Source organism: Poeciliopsis prolifica, unplaced genomic scaffold, assembly GCF_027474105.1.
Source record: "Poeciliopsis prolifica strain line A6 unplaced genomic scaffold, Auburn_PproV2 SCAFFOLD021, whole genome shotgun sequence".
Classification (NCBI taxonomy): domain Eukaryota; kingdom Metazoa; phylum Chordata; class Actinopteri; order Cyprinodontiformes; family Poeciliidae; genus Poeciliopsis; species Poeciliopsis prolifica.
The window spans coordinates 626640-643290 of NW_026562396.1; the positions used below are offsets into that span (position 1 = coordinate 626640).

At 39.0% G+C, this 16651-nt stretch overlaps 1 protein-coding gene across 1 annotated transcript in view; it reads right to left on the reverse strand.

Annotated features, from left to right (window-relative positions):
• igdcc3 (immunoglobulin superfamily, DCC subclass, member 3) overlaps window positions 1-16651 on the reverse strand; it is a 60700-nt gene that overhangs the window by 20478 nt on the left and 23571 nt on the right. Inside the window, exons 3-6 of the mRNA XM_055045163.1 lie at window positions 5964-6108; window positions 5741-5871; window positions 5160-5297; window positions 2346-2504 (exon numbers count right to left, since the gene is read on the reverse strand). Coding sequence (XP_054901138.1) covers window positions 2346-2504; window positions 5160-5297; window positions 5741-5871; window positions 5964-6108 — 573 coding nt within the window. The remainder of the gene's footprint in view (window positions 1-2345; window positions 2505-5159; window positions 5298-5740; window positions 5872-5963; window positions 6109-16651) is intronic.

Sequence of the window (16651 nt, forward strand, 5' to 3'; positions counted from 1 at the left end):
GATCACCAGGAGCACCAGATGATATTGATTTGCACCTCTAAAGGTGTGGGTCAAATCATCTGCACAAGTCATTTATCTTGATCCTGCTTTTCACTGCTGATCCCAAAAGTTTGACTCTTTGAGTCTGTTTTTGTACCTAAAAATTTATCCTGATAAAATTTCTCAAGATGTCTATTTCTTGATATGTGATGATTTTACTATTAACCTTGTCTGCATTACTCTAGTTAGATTTTTATTTATTTTTTTTACTAGTGAACTTGTGTTATAAATGGATAATTATTGTTAAGTGGCTTATTTCCACAAATTAATTGTCTAATTCCTCAAGGACTTCCAGTAAGCATTGTTGTCTCATATTAAATCATGGCAAAGACACATTTTTCTGAAGTTAACAGAACCGCTTTGTTTTCACAAATCAATGACAAAAACCAAAGAAACTGACAGATAATCAACATCTATGGCTTTCAGATGCTGTCCCCAGCTAGGCCAAAGAGTGCCTTAGAGTTGACAGGCTGATGAAATGAATTATTGATTAGGATCAATACCACGATGGGCTGAAGCAAAGTGTGGCCTATTTGATCAATTTGTGAGCAAGGTAGAGGCTGGCTGTTTCCTTCTTGGTGACAATTAATAAACAGGGCCACCATCCTTCTTCTACCTCTTACACTTTCAAGGCACAGTCTTCAGTGATGTGAACAACTAACACACACAGGGATGCTACTAAACAAAATCTTCAGGTACATAAACAGGTCAGGGCAGAAGGCTTAAGGATTTTAAAATGTTTCAAGTTTTTTTGTGTGACAATTTAAAAGCAAGCTCAGACATATCTATACAGTTCCAGTGTAGTTGTGTTTTTCACAGCGTATAGTAACAGTGTCACGTAAAGATGGCCTTGTTGCAGAGTGAAAAGGGATTGAACAAAAAATGTCTTTGCTGTCACTGTGTTAGATGCAATGCAATGAGACGGCAGCCCTCGACATTGAACAGAAATAAAACAATAAAAGAAAGAAAAAGGACAGCATGATATTAAGAATGAGAAAAATAGATCCTATTATACACTTCATCACCAAACTACACAGAAATTATAATACCGAGAAATGTTCTTTCTGTAATCATTCACAAAGCTATTAATAGGAATATTAATGGCTGCTAAAGGCAGATATTGTCTGGCTTGTTTCAAGAGCCATAGAGAAAAACATGTTTTTGATTTGAAATCTAACTACATGGCTCTTTAAATTGATAAAATATTACAATTTATGAGTAATTTGACAGCATATGTGGCTCATATTTAGAAAAATAGATTACCATTCTTTTGGAGATTGTAAAAGACATTTTAAGGGAAAAATAATAATAGGTTGCATAAGGAGAAGAATTTTAGTTTTTTCTTTCTTGGCATTGGCAGTAACAAAAATCTTTAATGCTTTTAAAAAATAAAATGTGTTTTTAAAAAATGTTATTCTTATGTTTATAGAATCCACATTTTTCTCTCTGAACTGCATCCATTCCAAGCCTTTGAGTCTAATTTGTAATCAGCCGGTGTCACGGCACTTTCTGCGCCTACAAATGAAAAGCAGTCTTTGCTCTCACTATTTATAAAAAGCCATTTGCCATAAAAGATGTAATCAGACTTACCTCCATAAATTTATTACTCTGCTTTTGATAGAATGCTCTCATTTAATGGCTAACACTATTAAAAGTTGCTCTGATCTCCATTTATTCTTTGAGTGATTAGCTTTGCAGTATAATTTAGAGAAGTGACTTGTTCATGCCATTCTGGAGATGTGATTACCGACTAAGCCCTTGTTAGTTAATGTTAATGGATTGATGGATGATGCTAAACAATTACCCAGGTAATTTATCATTTTTTGCTCTGCCATTACTAAAGATCCTGACCTTTTGAGTAATTTAGCTCCATTGAAGTTGCTCAGTAGTTTTTATTTTTTAGCTTCTGAAATTCAGAAATTCATCCTAGATGACTTGGGAACACCCAAAAAACCAAATGGCAACTTCTGCTGTACTTTGGGAGCTCATTAATTTAAAATGTTCTTGCATTTTTTTCCTTTGGGGTAGAGTTATGCAAAAACCATAAGTATGCGAGATTGAAGCCACCCACTAGCTCAGAATTTAAATTAAAGAACACCTACATGAAGCACACTTGTCACATAGGTTTCCCGTTTATCATGGTTGAGGCACTGCCTCAGCTCAAGGCAGAAAAGACTCTGCTAATGCTATGGTAATCATGCAGCTTGATTCTGAGCTGTATGGTATTCTGTGACCTCAGCTATACCTGGCCATATGTAAAAAACAGCAATAGCTAAAATGGAAAACCCTTTTTATCGAGAACTCACCTTGGACTACTAGTCGTCCTTGAGCTGTCCTGCGAACGCGTGTCCCCGGTTTGTTCGCAGCACAAACATAAACGCCAGAGTGCTGCACACCAACATCTGAGATCATCAGGTTTCCTGTTCCAAGCACCTGAATTCCCTCCACTCCGATGGGTCGGCCATCTGATCAGAGATGGTAGATAAAGGAGAGCAGTTTACAAAGACGGGAAGGCACTATGCAGGGCAGGTGTTACTCATCTCTACCTTCATGTAGTGTCAGGGATTATGAGGAGTGTGTGTATGTGTGTGAGGATTAGAGAAGGTTTAAAAGCATGAGCAAGAACGAAACAAAATGCAAGAATACAACCACCAGCTGACAGTGAAAGTGCTATTTCTGTCCCTCAAGGATGCAGCCTTCACAGCGAGTGAGGCGCAGCATTAAAATGTGGAGATAGCGCTGATGCAACAGATGCAAGGAGGAAGGTCAGTTTTTATTTGATCTCTGAGTGCAGCGGTTTCCACTTGTTAATTTTTTCATGGTTACTTTTGAACCACTGCAGGACAAAGTCCTATTTGTACCACAATTCAGGAGTATTTGGGTTTTGGTTTTACCTGGGTTTTATGTTATTATTTCCTTGTTATTCACTTTATTTAGATCTAGTCTTTTCAGCTCACCTCTTTGTATTTAGTTTTGTTTTGAATTTTTGTGCATTTGAGCTTTTATTGGTGTTCAGCTTCCTACACCTGCAGTTGTCCCTTGTCTGTTGATGGTTACACCTTTGTGGGTGTATAAACACATCTCAGTGTTTGCACTGGATTCTCCTCATGTAAATCCTTAATTCCTAGATTCTGGTTCCTTTGTGCTGCTCCTTGAGTTCTTTGTAAGTCAGAAAAAATAATATTAAACCTCTTACTTTACGAAGATTTCTGTGCCATTGTCCTTTCACCTTCCACTATTGTGACAACTTAAAATCTGTTTGACAAGTAAAGATCTACGTGTATTTATAAGGTTATGTTTTTATGCCATTTTTTAAGTGGAACGTGTGCAGATTTATATATTACTTTGATATTGTCTGAGGTTGCTCTAGATTAAATTTTCTACTGAAAATGCTTCCATTTTTACCAATGAAAATATTTCAGATGCCACTTTGGGACAAGAAACTATAGGAGCACACTTGTAATCTTCTATTTCCTCACACAAGCCATAGCTACCTTCTCTTTCTGCTCTCACTGCAATTACGCGATAAGCTCACACTTTCCCCATGCTCCCTATCTGCAGTGCCAGGCCCGACAATGACTTCAATCTACCTCTGATATTAGCTGTGAGGCCAAGGGAGCATTCTAATCCCATCGATGACTTTCTTCTGCAGCCTGTATGATCTGATGTATTAAAAGGCCAAGCGGCAAGGCTTGCTGATTGGCGCCGTGCTGGGCACGTGAACAAGAAGGAGTCGGAGAGTCAATGTGCTCTTCATTATGTTTTGCGTCAATATAGGTGAAAAAAATGACATGCTAAAATGGGATTGCTCTGTTGTAGTTCTCAAACTGTATGTTCAAATTACTTGTAGGCAAGACCAAATGTTTTACCATAACCATATTCTTTAACCCTATTGTGAATAAGTAGATGCAGCCAGGGAAAATCATCCTTGCAGTGCAGACTCGCCACACATGGGGTTCAAAATGACTTCTGTAAACTCAAGTCATGCCTGCTGAGCATCTGTGCTGAGAGAGGAGTTTAAAGAAACAGCAAGCAAATGTTGGGAGTGTTTCCTCTTTGTGTCAAAAATCCTCTGGTTGAATAGTTTTGCCGATACTGCTTTGTGGTTACAGTTACAATTTTCCCAAATGTTATGTGTCCAATTCTGCTCATCCGTACATAATTTCTACACTGTTAACTTCCTGACTGTAGTCTGGATTTGAGAAAGTCTGCTTTATTGATTTGTATCACCTAAGTACAGAAAGATCTAACGATTCATTGGACCTTTGTCTCAAGAGAAGCATTTTTGTTTTATTTGCACTGCATGTATTCCTTTTCCCCTTCCCTTTGCTTCACTTAATTACCTTCCCTCTGCCAACTACTAATTAATTTAGTGTCAGGAAAGAAAGAGCACAAGCTAGCAGGTGGTGCTGTTCAATGAATAGCAACAAACTAACTCTAGCATTAAGGAGTGACTGATGTGAAACTATCAGGTTTGTGTTGCAGCCTATCCGAGTCTCCCTCCTATAATCTAATACACACAAATCCCATCGTGTTAGCATTTCATTCTAGCAGCATTGCGTAAGGCAATACTGTCAATCTGATTACGGCTGAGTTCTTGGGAGGGGCAGCAATTTACATTTAGGATAGCAAATCAGACGGGATAATAGGTAAAAAAAAAAACAGATAGGAGGCTGAAAAATTGGCTGAGACAGACTGAGTGATAGTAAGGGTGAAAAAAACATGTGGGGAGGAGAAATTAATTGTGTCTGGCTCAGCACCTCGGTGCAATTACTCAGAGGCTCTTCTGCGCTTCGAAGAGAGGTTCAACTTCATGAGGAGATGAAGCACATGTTTATCAGTACAGAGTCAAGCATAATGTTTAGCCCTGAGGCTTAATGTTGAGTCCCATTGCCTTGTGTATACACAACAGATTTACTGTCTGAAATGTATTCTGTGTACACATATGCGTTACACGGAGCGGGGCAACCAGGGATAAACAAACCCACCAGGATGTTGCCCCTTGCGGTTCAGCTGAATTAAATGTACTTCATCTTAGCAGATAATTCCTCAAAATAAAAACATGCAGAGTGTATTGCTTCTGCAGCCTTTCCTGTGCTTTGATGAGGTATTGTTCTCACCTAATCTGCTCCAAGACACAATGGGGCGAGGATATCCCGTGGCAACGCACTCCAGGATGGCGGTCTGGTGAACAGTGAGGGTAAGATTCTCCGGGCCGACGAGAATCTTAGGCTCTTTGTAAACAGACGACTGAGAGCCTGGAAGAAAAGAGTAGAAATTGGTATGTTTTAGTTACTCTTTTGTTAAATATGCAGTCACAATAAATTTGAATGCAGAATTTTCAGCAAGCCCACATTTCCTAATCAAAAATGTTTTCATTGGTCTGGTGCAGTTATTGTTTGTAGGTGGAAAAATCACCTTCATTAAGAATAATTTAGAATATTTAGAACAAGGTTTTGAAATCTCTCTGTACTGAACGGAAGTACTTTGTGAATTTAATTACTGAAAAACATGAACTTTTCATTAATATTTATGTGTATTGAATTACAGCACCTTATCAAAGTTTTTATTTCACATTTTCTCACCTCTGCTAAAATGTCAATGCATTTCTCTAGAATTTTATGTGATGCGTTAACACAATGTACACAGAGAAAGGTGAAAAACATAGCATGTGAGAGAAAAGTCTGCAGATAATAAAAACCTGAAACAGTTAGGAGAGCCTCTGCACTGTGTTTTACTCCAGCACTGTTGTGTGCCACACAGCAGAACTTTCCGCTGTCCTCTTCACGCACGCCCGTGATTTGCAGAACACCTGTTGGTAGCAGAGTATACCTACATGAGAGAAAGAGTATAATGTCAGGTGAAGGACGTTGGTAAAACGTAACACTGTTTGAAAGACAACCTCAGGCCATGCTCTGCCCAACCTCTCATTTGTAGTGTCCACTGGGCGTCTGTCTTTTTCCCAGCTAATAACCGGCTCTGGCAGACCATGGATCTGGCACTGGAATCGAGCCACGCCAGACTCTTCAGCATGCACCGACTCTGGCTGCACATGGAAGTCTGCCATAGCTGTGGAGGATGAGGAGAGAACAAGATTTTAGGCCATACTATCATAAAACATCTTCATAGCAAGAAGCATCTGTGATTATAGAGAGGAGCATGGAGTCCAGCAACAGATGGCGTGGTCCCCATTGAGTCTCGATATCAGTATTCTGTAGTCTGAGGCTACATGAAGATGTGGAAGCAATTGCAACCATAAGTCATTGATGCCTAATGTCATGTAAATCTGAATTAACAAAACCAGCCTGAAAGAAAATGTAAAAAGTATTCAGAAAATACACAGAAAAAAGAAACAATCTATACCGAACGTTTACCAATGACAAAATATTTTCCTTTAAATTTACTGACTTTGTTGCAGGCAGCGATCTGCACTTAACGCACGGATGCAGACATATGGATTTACTATGCAGGTCAACTTAAATCCCCAGCATTCTTTCAAATCGCTTGGCAATAAAGGAAAAGATACAAATGCCATAATAACAAAACCAGTATCAATATCCCTACTGAGAGTCTCATTTAGCTGCACTTCACATATCTGCTCCCCACAGAACAAAAGCATAATCAGAATTGGAGCAAGCAGTAAACTCAATTAGAGAGAGGCCCACTCCTCTCTCTCAGTTCTCCCACCTGCTTCAGCAGGAGTGGCCTCTTTTAAATGTCAGCCATAATTAACTTGGACGAAGGATGCCTTATTTTAATGTAGTTACTGTATTACAACAGGAGCATCCAGAACCCCTTATTATATCACAACCTCTTGCTCCAACATGAAGCCTACATTAACTTATCAGCCGCAGGAAGAGAAAGCAGAAAGCATTGCTATTTAATGTCTTGTTTACTGTGTATGACCCAATCTCTTTTGTGCACTGTATTATAACAGTTTATGTTTTAACTCTAATAAGTGATATTGACATTAACTTAACTACAGCAGTGTTATGTCATTTCAATTTAGAAGTATTTGCATAAATGCTGAAGTGCAAACATAAAGGTCAGCAGTTGAAAGCAGACAAGTCAGGGAGAAACAGCTCACATAAAGTAGCACACTTTAGAGCAGAGTGGTACCAGTGGTGTAGCAAAGTCTGACTCTCTAATTATTTCATATGGCAGCTTAATGAGAAGAGTGGCATTCTGCAACACGACTTGACCTTAGGTCTTGCGATGGATGTCGGGAGCGCTAATAAAAATTAATTCAATGCAATCTTATTTATATAGCACCAACTTGTAAGATAAGTCATCTCAGGGCAGTTTAGATAGCAGGGTCAGGACCTTGCTATATGATAGAGGAAAAACACAACAATTCCCTTTTGTGTGGTGCTTGGCAACAGTGAAGAGGGAAAAAAGCCGCCCTCTTATTTCAAACAAGGAGGAAACTTTAGCAGAACCAGACTATGGGTGGGTGGCTGTCTGCCTGGAATGGCTAAGGTGAAGAGACAAAAGAGAGAGAAAAGATTTGCAAATAACTCTTTTTACTACTCACACCATCCACTGTGGACTTTTGACATAAAAGGAAGACATCTGAACAGTCTTAGAACTATTTTGTTCAAAACATTTGACACTAAATTGACTATAGTCTAATTGTTCCTGGGCAACATTTCTCAAACTTCCCTTATTTGATGTCAATTTATACATTTATTTACTATTTTAAAAAAAAGTTTATTTATTCATCTCATTCAAAGATGGTGTCTTTTTCAGTTCTGTATGATGCCAACATACTGTCCACTTCAAAGTTAGAACAAAGTAAACAGTATTGTTAGTGATAAACTATGTAATCTGTGCATCTCTAGATCTTTTAAATAAGACATGATTTTAATCAGTCTAAAATTTCCAAGGAAATCCAAAGAGTTTATGGCAAAAGGTTTTTCACAAAATACTTAGGGAAAACAGTGTTTTTGGAAGATGTAGATATTGTAATTGGATTGGCAACTCTTCACAGTGATGGGAGACCAATCCCACAAGAACCGACTCACTGACAAATGGATAGATAGATGGATGGACAAATGGTTGAGTTCAGCCATTACAATTTTAAAGAAAACAAATCCAATGCTCCAAATCATTCTTGGATCTGTCACTTTCATGAGAGTATATTGGTTTGCAGGGATCCTTCCCACAAAAAAATAAACAAATAATATATATACATATATTATTTTTTTACAAAAATTGAAAAACAAAATCGGAGCCCTGTCAATTACTGTTATTGTGTGTGTTTTTTAAAATTGTTTTTAGCAGTAAAAATTAGACCAAAAAGCACACGTCTATATTTGCACTGCGTTAAATGGTTCGTTCCTGCTTAGCTTGACGGTGATGTTTTCAGCAGCAGTCAGTAGAAGACAAGAGCGACTGTGGCAGTCACTGTGCTGCCTAGAAAAAAATAATAAAGTCAAGTTTTCAAAAAAAAAAGAGAGATAAGAGAGAGAAAAAGACAAGAGTGCCTATTTGCAACAGTTTTTCTCCAAGAGAGATGAGTAGACTGTGTCAGATTATCAACCATTCAGCATAGATAGCTTAGCTACAGACTACTGTTCGCCTCCACAGCATGCAGTGAATTAAGGAAAAGAAATACCAACATATTCATATATTTAACTTTCCCCTGTACCTTTTACCACACTTAACAACTGGTGAGCCATTGAGCAGCAGCTCTAATCTCTGATACCAACACAAACTCCTTACACCGTCCTAGTGAAAAAGGTGAGCAACACTGTATTCAATGACAACCTAGTTAGCATCGTTCCAGGGAATCAATAAGGATTTCTCTGTCTTTGCTCGTTTTACAATTACACAACAAAAACTATATATTTGTTGCTGACATACTGTAAATCCTTAGAGGAAGAAAGTGTAAAGGCAGAGAAATGCTTAGTAGGAGGTTGTTCTACAGCCAAAGCCTTTAGAAGAATGACAAGAGTTATGACCTAAAAATGCATACAAAAAAAATAATCAACTTTTAACTTTAATTGTTCCTTCTGAAGCTGGTCTAGGAGGAAATGAGCCAGACATATTAAACCTCTCCCTCAAGTTTTGTGTATTATTTTATCATAAAAACTGATTACTTTAAAACATCTATTTATTGTCCAAGCATGTTTACAAGAGTTATGAGTGTGATTATTGAAGACACATGAGCAATACCTGCTGTTAAGGGCTGTTTTTGATCAGACATTGACTGTTAATCACATTGAACAGGTCCTAAAATAAATGTGGTCATTTCTGCTATAATCAAATATGTTATTACATCTACCACTTGGAACTATGGTAAAACCTAAAAGTCATTGGCAATACATTTTGCTATATTTACAGAAGCCGTTTGTATTACTTTCTGGTTAACCCACTGCCAAACTGTGCCTGAGGCAAAGTCTGGAGGAACAGTTTGTTATTTTAACACTTCCGAAGGTGCTGATGAAAAATGGAGATACATGGGTAGGCATGCAGTCAAAGTCCTCCGGGCAAAAATACAGCTGTTTCAAAGCTATGTCTTTAACATACAGCTCTTGAAATAGCTTGTTCTTCGTTACACGTAAATGAATTATGAAACACAGTCTACTCCAAATCACATCAGTTGCTTTCTCTTTGGCATTGGACAATGTGACCTCTACAATAATTTTGGTTCATTTAAACTGATAACATCATAGTCTGAGAAACATCCCCCCGAGCATGATGCCGAAGCCGCCATGCCTGCACAGCGTTTGGGGGTCGTCTGTGGCCTCAAACAGAGCAATTTTGCTTTCATCACTCTACAAAATGTTGTGCCATTTCTCTTCAGGTTAGCCACCGTGTTGAAATAAAAGATATTTCAGTTCTAAGCTTCATTTGCACAATCATTGTGAACACATCTGTATCTATGGCTGGAAGACTTTGACTTCAACAAATTGTAATTTTCATCAATGGGATTTTTGCATGGGTATTAAAGATGATTTTAAAACAGAGGAGTGAATCACAAAAAACAGTGGTTTATATAATGTACGGTGATGTTCGAATTTCCTGAGACACTTAAACATTAAAGAACAAAAAGGGTACCACTGCCTAAAGGAGCCATCTTGTGCATCTTTGCCAAGTACTCATGGTGCACGCTGATTTGGCTCTTGTGTGTGTCCTCTGACACACACCCCTAGCGGGCCCCACCCTTGGCCCTCATGCATAAAACATGGGTTTTTTAGGAGGCCCTCACCCCCTGCAAACCTCTCACAAAATCAGACACAATTGTCAGAATCACAAAAGGGAAACATATACGGATAAATGTATACAGGAAAGGGGACTTGTTAACTGTCTGCTGTAAACCAGCTGTAAAGAAAAACAGTCTTGAATAATCTTCACTATGTTTAAGTCTTTTTATTGTTAAAGGTTAAAAACAGCCTACAAATAAAGCTCAGCTACGGCCACCGTACATAAACATATGCTAATGTAAAGAGGTGGTTTGACGAGAGCACACCATTTCAACCCCCCCCCTGCTGAAAGAGGCGCTCTCACTCATCCCAGAACCTGGCCCCACTGGACCTGTCCAGCCTTTGTTTTTTGCTCTTCCTTTGCTCTCTGTTGACAGACACTCACACATGATTAAAGAGTGTCCACTACCAGCGTGACGCCGCCGGCTGAAATGAAGCAGGTCTAATTGCCGCAATAGAGAAGAGAATGGACGTGGTGCATGCTAAAAAGAAACCCATACACAAGTGCACAGGGAGGAGATCGCTCCTTCAACATATGTTCGACAGTTTGTGACAAAAGAAGAATGATTGAGAGAATAATATGAGGAAGGGCTGCAGACAGGAAGTGAGAAGCATGGTGTTTTCAACAAGTAGCTGCACTGTAAATCAGATTTTGTCAAAAGTAAAAGGGACTGTCCCGCTGGGTGTTTCACATGAAACAAAAACATTCAGAATCAAGCAGAAATCCGCTTGAAAATCAGGCTGAAAGAAATTTCACCTGCTTATGCCTGAATATTTGCAAGTGGGAACAAAGACCTAATAACAAATGCATGTGGATGCATCCATGTTGGGTGGTGATGTGCAGGTATTGTTCAAGAATTTCAAGTTTAAACTTGACAACCAGGTCATGTTTACCCGAACCTAAAGCTGGAGGATTAAAGGCGCTTTCATATCAGCGAGTCCAATCTATTTAATGAAGAAATGCAGATTAAATGGTGATTGTTTCAATTACCCCTCTGTGAATCGGTTTGTTTTTTTGCCTAATGAGCCAATGTAATGACCTTTATTACTCAGACTCAAACACAGAGGCACTTCGGTAACATACAGATCAAATACCTGCACCGTTATCAGCAACACTCCATCCTGCGGTGGCCAAATCAGCCAAGAAGATTAGCTATTTCTTAGCTATTTTTACAGCTCTGGTGATGTTTTTCTTTCCTGTGGTGGGAATAATTCATTGATATGACAGATGCAATGATGCTATCACCTGCAGACAACGTGCTGCAGCAGGAGTCGAACCTGCAGCTAGATGTGTTATAATGTCATTGTACTCCTTCCCTTTGCCTCAAGCCACCTCCGGCGTACATCTGCGGTGCACTTGCTCACGCTCCTCACTCCACTGCCACGAGTTCTCAAGCCTGTGACATCATTAAGCACATGCTGTTCATGCAGTGGTGGTGACTGCTGCACCCACCCTCTCGCTTAGCTTTGATAAACGAATAAAACCCGAAATGAAACCAATAAATAAATAATGGAGAAGGTACAGGGTGCAATTCCAGCGTGGAGTTCCAACAACCTTAAAACAGGCATTCTTGAAGTAGCAACCCCTGCATTGTTATGCAGATATGATATTTTATTGGCAGGCTGCCCAATCGGCACCCCACCTCTTCTCCTGTCGTGCACCCAGTGCAAGACGTGAGCACCGCCGTCATCCATCTGTTGGTTTGTGGTGCGCGATGCTTATCATCCAAGGAAGGGTGGGCTTCACACACACTGACACACTCTCATTCCCCCCTTTAATGCACTGTCACCATGACACCTTCCTGCATCTAGCCTGCGTGAGCAAAAGCATCAATTTACCAGAACATCTGCCAGGGGAGCCCAAGTGGCAGATGTTTAGATGAAAACGGGGATTAGGAAGCAAACCAACTGATCACTCATGGTAAATGCACCCAAGCCAATGTACCTGTAGTAAAATTTATAGGGCATGACCTGACAGTTATTTCTAGCAGTCAACCTTTACATTTTACTCTTTGTGTTGCTTTATGGAGAGGAAAACCTCCATTTGGCTTTGGGAGAAAGACACTGGACCGCCCTTAATTAATGCACATCCTTAAAAAACCCTGTTTAGATTCCACACAGGGTCTGGACAATGATTGTATTCAAAAGTACAACTATAGTGAATGAACCTCTAAAACTTAACCAAAAATGTTTCCAAAATATCATTTGAGATGTGTAACCATCCAAAATGGCTCACAATTTCATCATCTCTACTTGTGTGTGAGCTTCCTTTACAGATGACCTTATAAAACTCAAAATTTATCACCCGTTCCAAAACATCTATTCAAAAGATCAAGTCAAATACACAACAAAGAGGACTAACACTTGAATCACAAGAACATAAAGGTAAATAACGAGGGTTTTTGTTTTGAAGATGTATGGTGGAAGTAGATTAGTCTTGTCCACTATTGGATAATTTATCACTCATGGATTGCCCTTGGTGTAGATTCTCAGTCTTCAGTAAGATACAAACAAACTGGACATTTTCTCTTGTCTCTTGAAGACATTTCAAAAAGTTTTTTATTTCTGATCATAAGAACCATACCTCATGACCTTATCTGCAGTGTTAGGGTAATTGCTCTGACTATGATTCATCAGCCTGAAAAAAAGAAGAAGTCAAGTTTCCTTTCCTTGAAGCACTTACAAATATCACCCGTGGACAACAAAGGTACAAAAACTGCGTTGAGTCCTTCTGTGATAAATCATCTAAAGTTATTTTGTTATTTTATGTTTTCAAAGGGAGTTCAACAAATCAGTCTTTAATGCCACCTATTAGGGTACAATTAAAATTATTATGGTGTAATAAAAAATTTAACCCTCCAAGTCAAACACTGGTGAAGTCGACTCTAAAGCAATGCAATCAAACAGCAGGACAAAGGCTTTTGTTTCCAGAAATGTTCACAGATAAATAAAAATCAAACTTGTTCTCTTGATCAAAGACTTCATTTCACTGTTCAACCAGCTGAACTTGAATTTTCCCTCTCTAGTAACGCAATGTTTGAAAACAATTTAATTGCCTTTTCTGCTTGCGTTGCAAGTTCGTCTGCATCAGGCATCACAGTGGCGTCATTGTCTGCGTGTCGTGTTGATCAATAGCATGGAGGTGGTGTGCTCTAAGTCAAATATATTAAGAATGATGGCTGCTTTAGGAAAGGTCTGCAGAAAATGGGTGTGGCAGCAAAGGGAAACTAATACCTACTCAAAAGATGCTTCATATGTTCAAAGGCAAAATTTACCTTATGTTGCTGTTCCTAAAAGGATTTTGGACAGATGTCCAAATGAACAGAAAAAGAAAAACGATTGTGAAACATCAAGTCTAGTCACATGAAGTGTGTTTATCACTTGATGTAGGCCTATATGTGGTCATCTATGACCTGAAGAACATTTCTAGGATTAAAGTGCTGATGCAGTTGATGGTCTACTGCAACAGTCACCAAAATGTAAAAGGACAATGACATCAAACATGTCCGGTTGCTCTTTTTTGACGTGTCCAAAAAGTCTGTTTATGCTGTCTTATGACGGAGGTATTAATGCAAGACTCTGATACACATATATGTAAAACACCTTCATATTACTACATATTGTGTTCTTCACCTATGTCTTTGTGAGGCATGATGGATGGGTTACTAGTTCACAAAACGCAGACACCAAACAATATCAACATAACAATCAAGATAATCAGGCTGTGATGCAACCTTGTAGACCTCTAGAGCAATAATACGGCCCAGCTCCTATACAATTCATTTCAATCCCCGACACTGACGTAGACATGAAACGCTTACTTAAATTATGCATTATTAGAAAATCTCCTCTCATGCTTTTCATCAATTAATCAAAATCTTTTAGAACCAAATTACGCTGGTTGCTGATGCCTAGTGCTGCCTTTTGGAATCAGACATGATGTGATTAAACAAAATGTCAGTGTTTAAAGCTCTTGCGAAGGCATGCGTAGGTGGAGCCAACACATCTATTTTAAATGTCGTACATGCATAGATATCACGGAAAACATTGTGACCATAAAGCATTTGATGTCTAAGTAAAATATAGGCTTTTCAACATAGTATCCATTACTGTCATAACAAACATTGCGAGACTGGCTGCCAAATGCCGAACAAACACTTAATCAGTATAATTATGCAGTGTAAACACAGAGGTAGCTCTCCGTGTTGCATTATCAATTTGCAGGATGCTGAGGTAGGCAGATGTAATGGCATGCTGCACAATAACATGATGGAGGGGCACATTTCTCAATGTCTGCTTTGTTTGTTTTTCACGGGAACCTCCTAACCCAGCCCATGGACCTCGGAGACAAAGCCAGGGCCTCCCCGGCTCCTCGTGCTGCCTACCACACCCCTCACTCCAGCACCGCCATCAGCTTCCTCCGTGGCACGCTACTATCCATCGTTCCTCCGGCCCCTGCTCCGCCCATTACAGCCCCCCACCTTAATGCTCCCACCATTCACAGTGGACCTAAATCTTACACTTAGCGTCCTCCACTCACTTCAGCATGCAGACCCTAATTAAAGGGAGAGCCATTAAAGCTCAACAGATGCTGAAAATTAAGGGATTATTCAAATGATTTCCAGTCACGGCTTTGTAAGATTAGGGACACGCACAGGAGAAAGAAGAGCGGATAACAGCAGGAGCGCAAAGGGAGGGAGGCAAATATGGGAGAAATAAGAACTAAAATAACAGACAATGGTGACAAAAAAAAAGAAAAACAGGATTAAAAATCACATAAGAGTTTCTTCCTGCCAACTATTTTGATATGGCTTATTTTCTAATGAAAACCGTGTTTAATAATTGTTTGAATATGCAAAGACTCAAGTAATAATTAGAGGATTTGATATGTGAGAACAACAGAAAGAAATGCATAAAAAGTCATTGCTTTGTATTGGTTCAGTACCCACTGATTGTAAAACTCACTGAAATCTTCAAACTTTTCCTCATTACAGTCGGTGATTGCTTCAATAAGCTCAGAAATCTCCTCTGCTTTCCAAACATGGGCTCAGTGTGATCCTCGCACAGCCTATCGTATGAGCCTGTTTACCTTCAGACGCAGCTGTCCCTCTTTTCAACGTGAAATTTGCATGGTCCCTGTCATTAACCGATGTGAGTCGTGCATGCTCAGAGTGCGAGTAGCACCGGCACTTTGCTCTTTCCCCTTCTTACCCTGCACAGATATACAAAACCTGGATGTCCTATTTAGTTTTCAGGAGATGTGGGTAATAACAATCCTTATAAATAATTGAAAAATGTATAAATGAACTTTTTTGTGCTATGAAAACCAACTGCAGCTCTTTCCTATAAATGTAACATCTTTGCAAGGAAATTTCCTATAAAAGAGGCCAAATATTTGACAATGACAATATTGTGTTTTTCATATTTTCATATTTTATGTGTTTGACATAATTTTCAGAAGCATTTGGAGAAAATATTCCATTGAGATGATGGGATACTAATGAGAGCAGCTGTCTTCAGAGTCTTGCCAAGTTTGTATCAAATCTGGAAGACAAAAAGAAGTCAATGTGCTTGCTATGGGCTGCTGGTGGTTCCAAATGGTTTTGATGGTAATGTTCCCAAATATCAGCAAAATTTATGACCCATCGCACTTTTTCATTTCATTTGCTAGCAAAACCAGAGCAGTAGCAACATGAAAAAGATTAATCTCTAATGTAAAAACATAAATAAAATGTAAAATGTGTCGTTACCGTCTGACATTCAATTTGACTAAAGTTGTTCTTTTTTACGTCAGTTTATCACTAAAATTGTCAACTATATGCACCATGCCAGAATAATGACAGAACGTGTCCTTAGAGGTTTTTTGAAAAGGTCACTTCTCCTCAGAAACAGGAAAAGTGAAAACAAAAACTCACAAAAAGGGAGGATTTGGGGAAAGAGACACTTCAGTGAATGAGAGTATTCTCCCATTACAGGAGCTTCAAACCCTCTACTTGAAAGAATTCGATCTCCTCTTAACTCAACCCCTTCCTTAATTTGTTCCTCTTCCAGATTACCATCTTAATAAGGACATTGAATGTGGGATAGCTCCAGAGGGATAAAGTCCTATGAAGTCCCTTGAAAGTTTCCCACTGACCTCAGCCTGAGCATTTTCTTAAAGGCACAGATTTTGGGGCTTTTTAAATATAATTTTACAAACTATGCATACAGTGCTCCAGCTCACCACATCCCGATCAAATTGATTTACAGAATGGTCACACTTGAGTTTCCAATGTAGCTGTTTTAAGGCAAACTTAGTTTTTTTGTTTCCAACAGGTTTCTTGGTTAAGCTTAGAAAATGGTGATATGTATTACCATCAGGGAAAGGCCAAAAAAACAAAAAAACACAAAGCTGGAAATTCTTT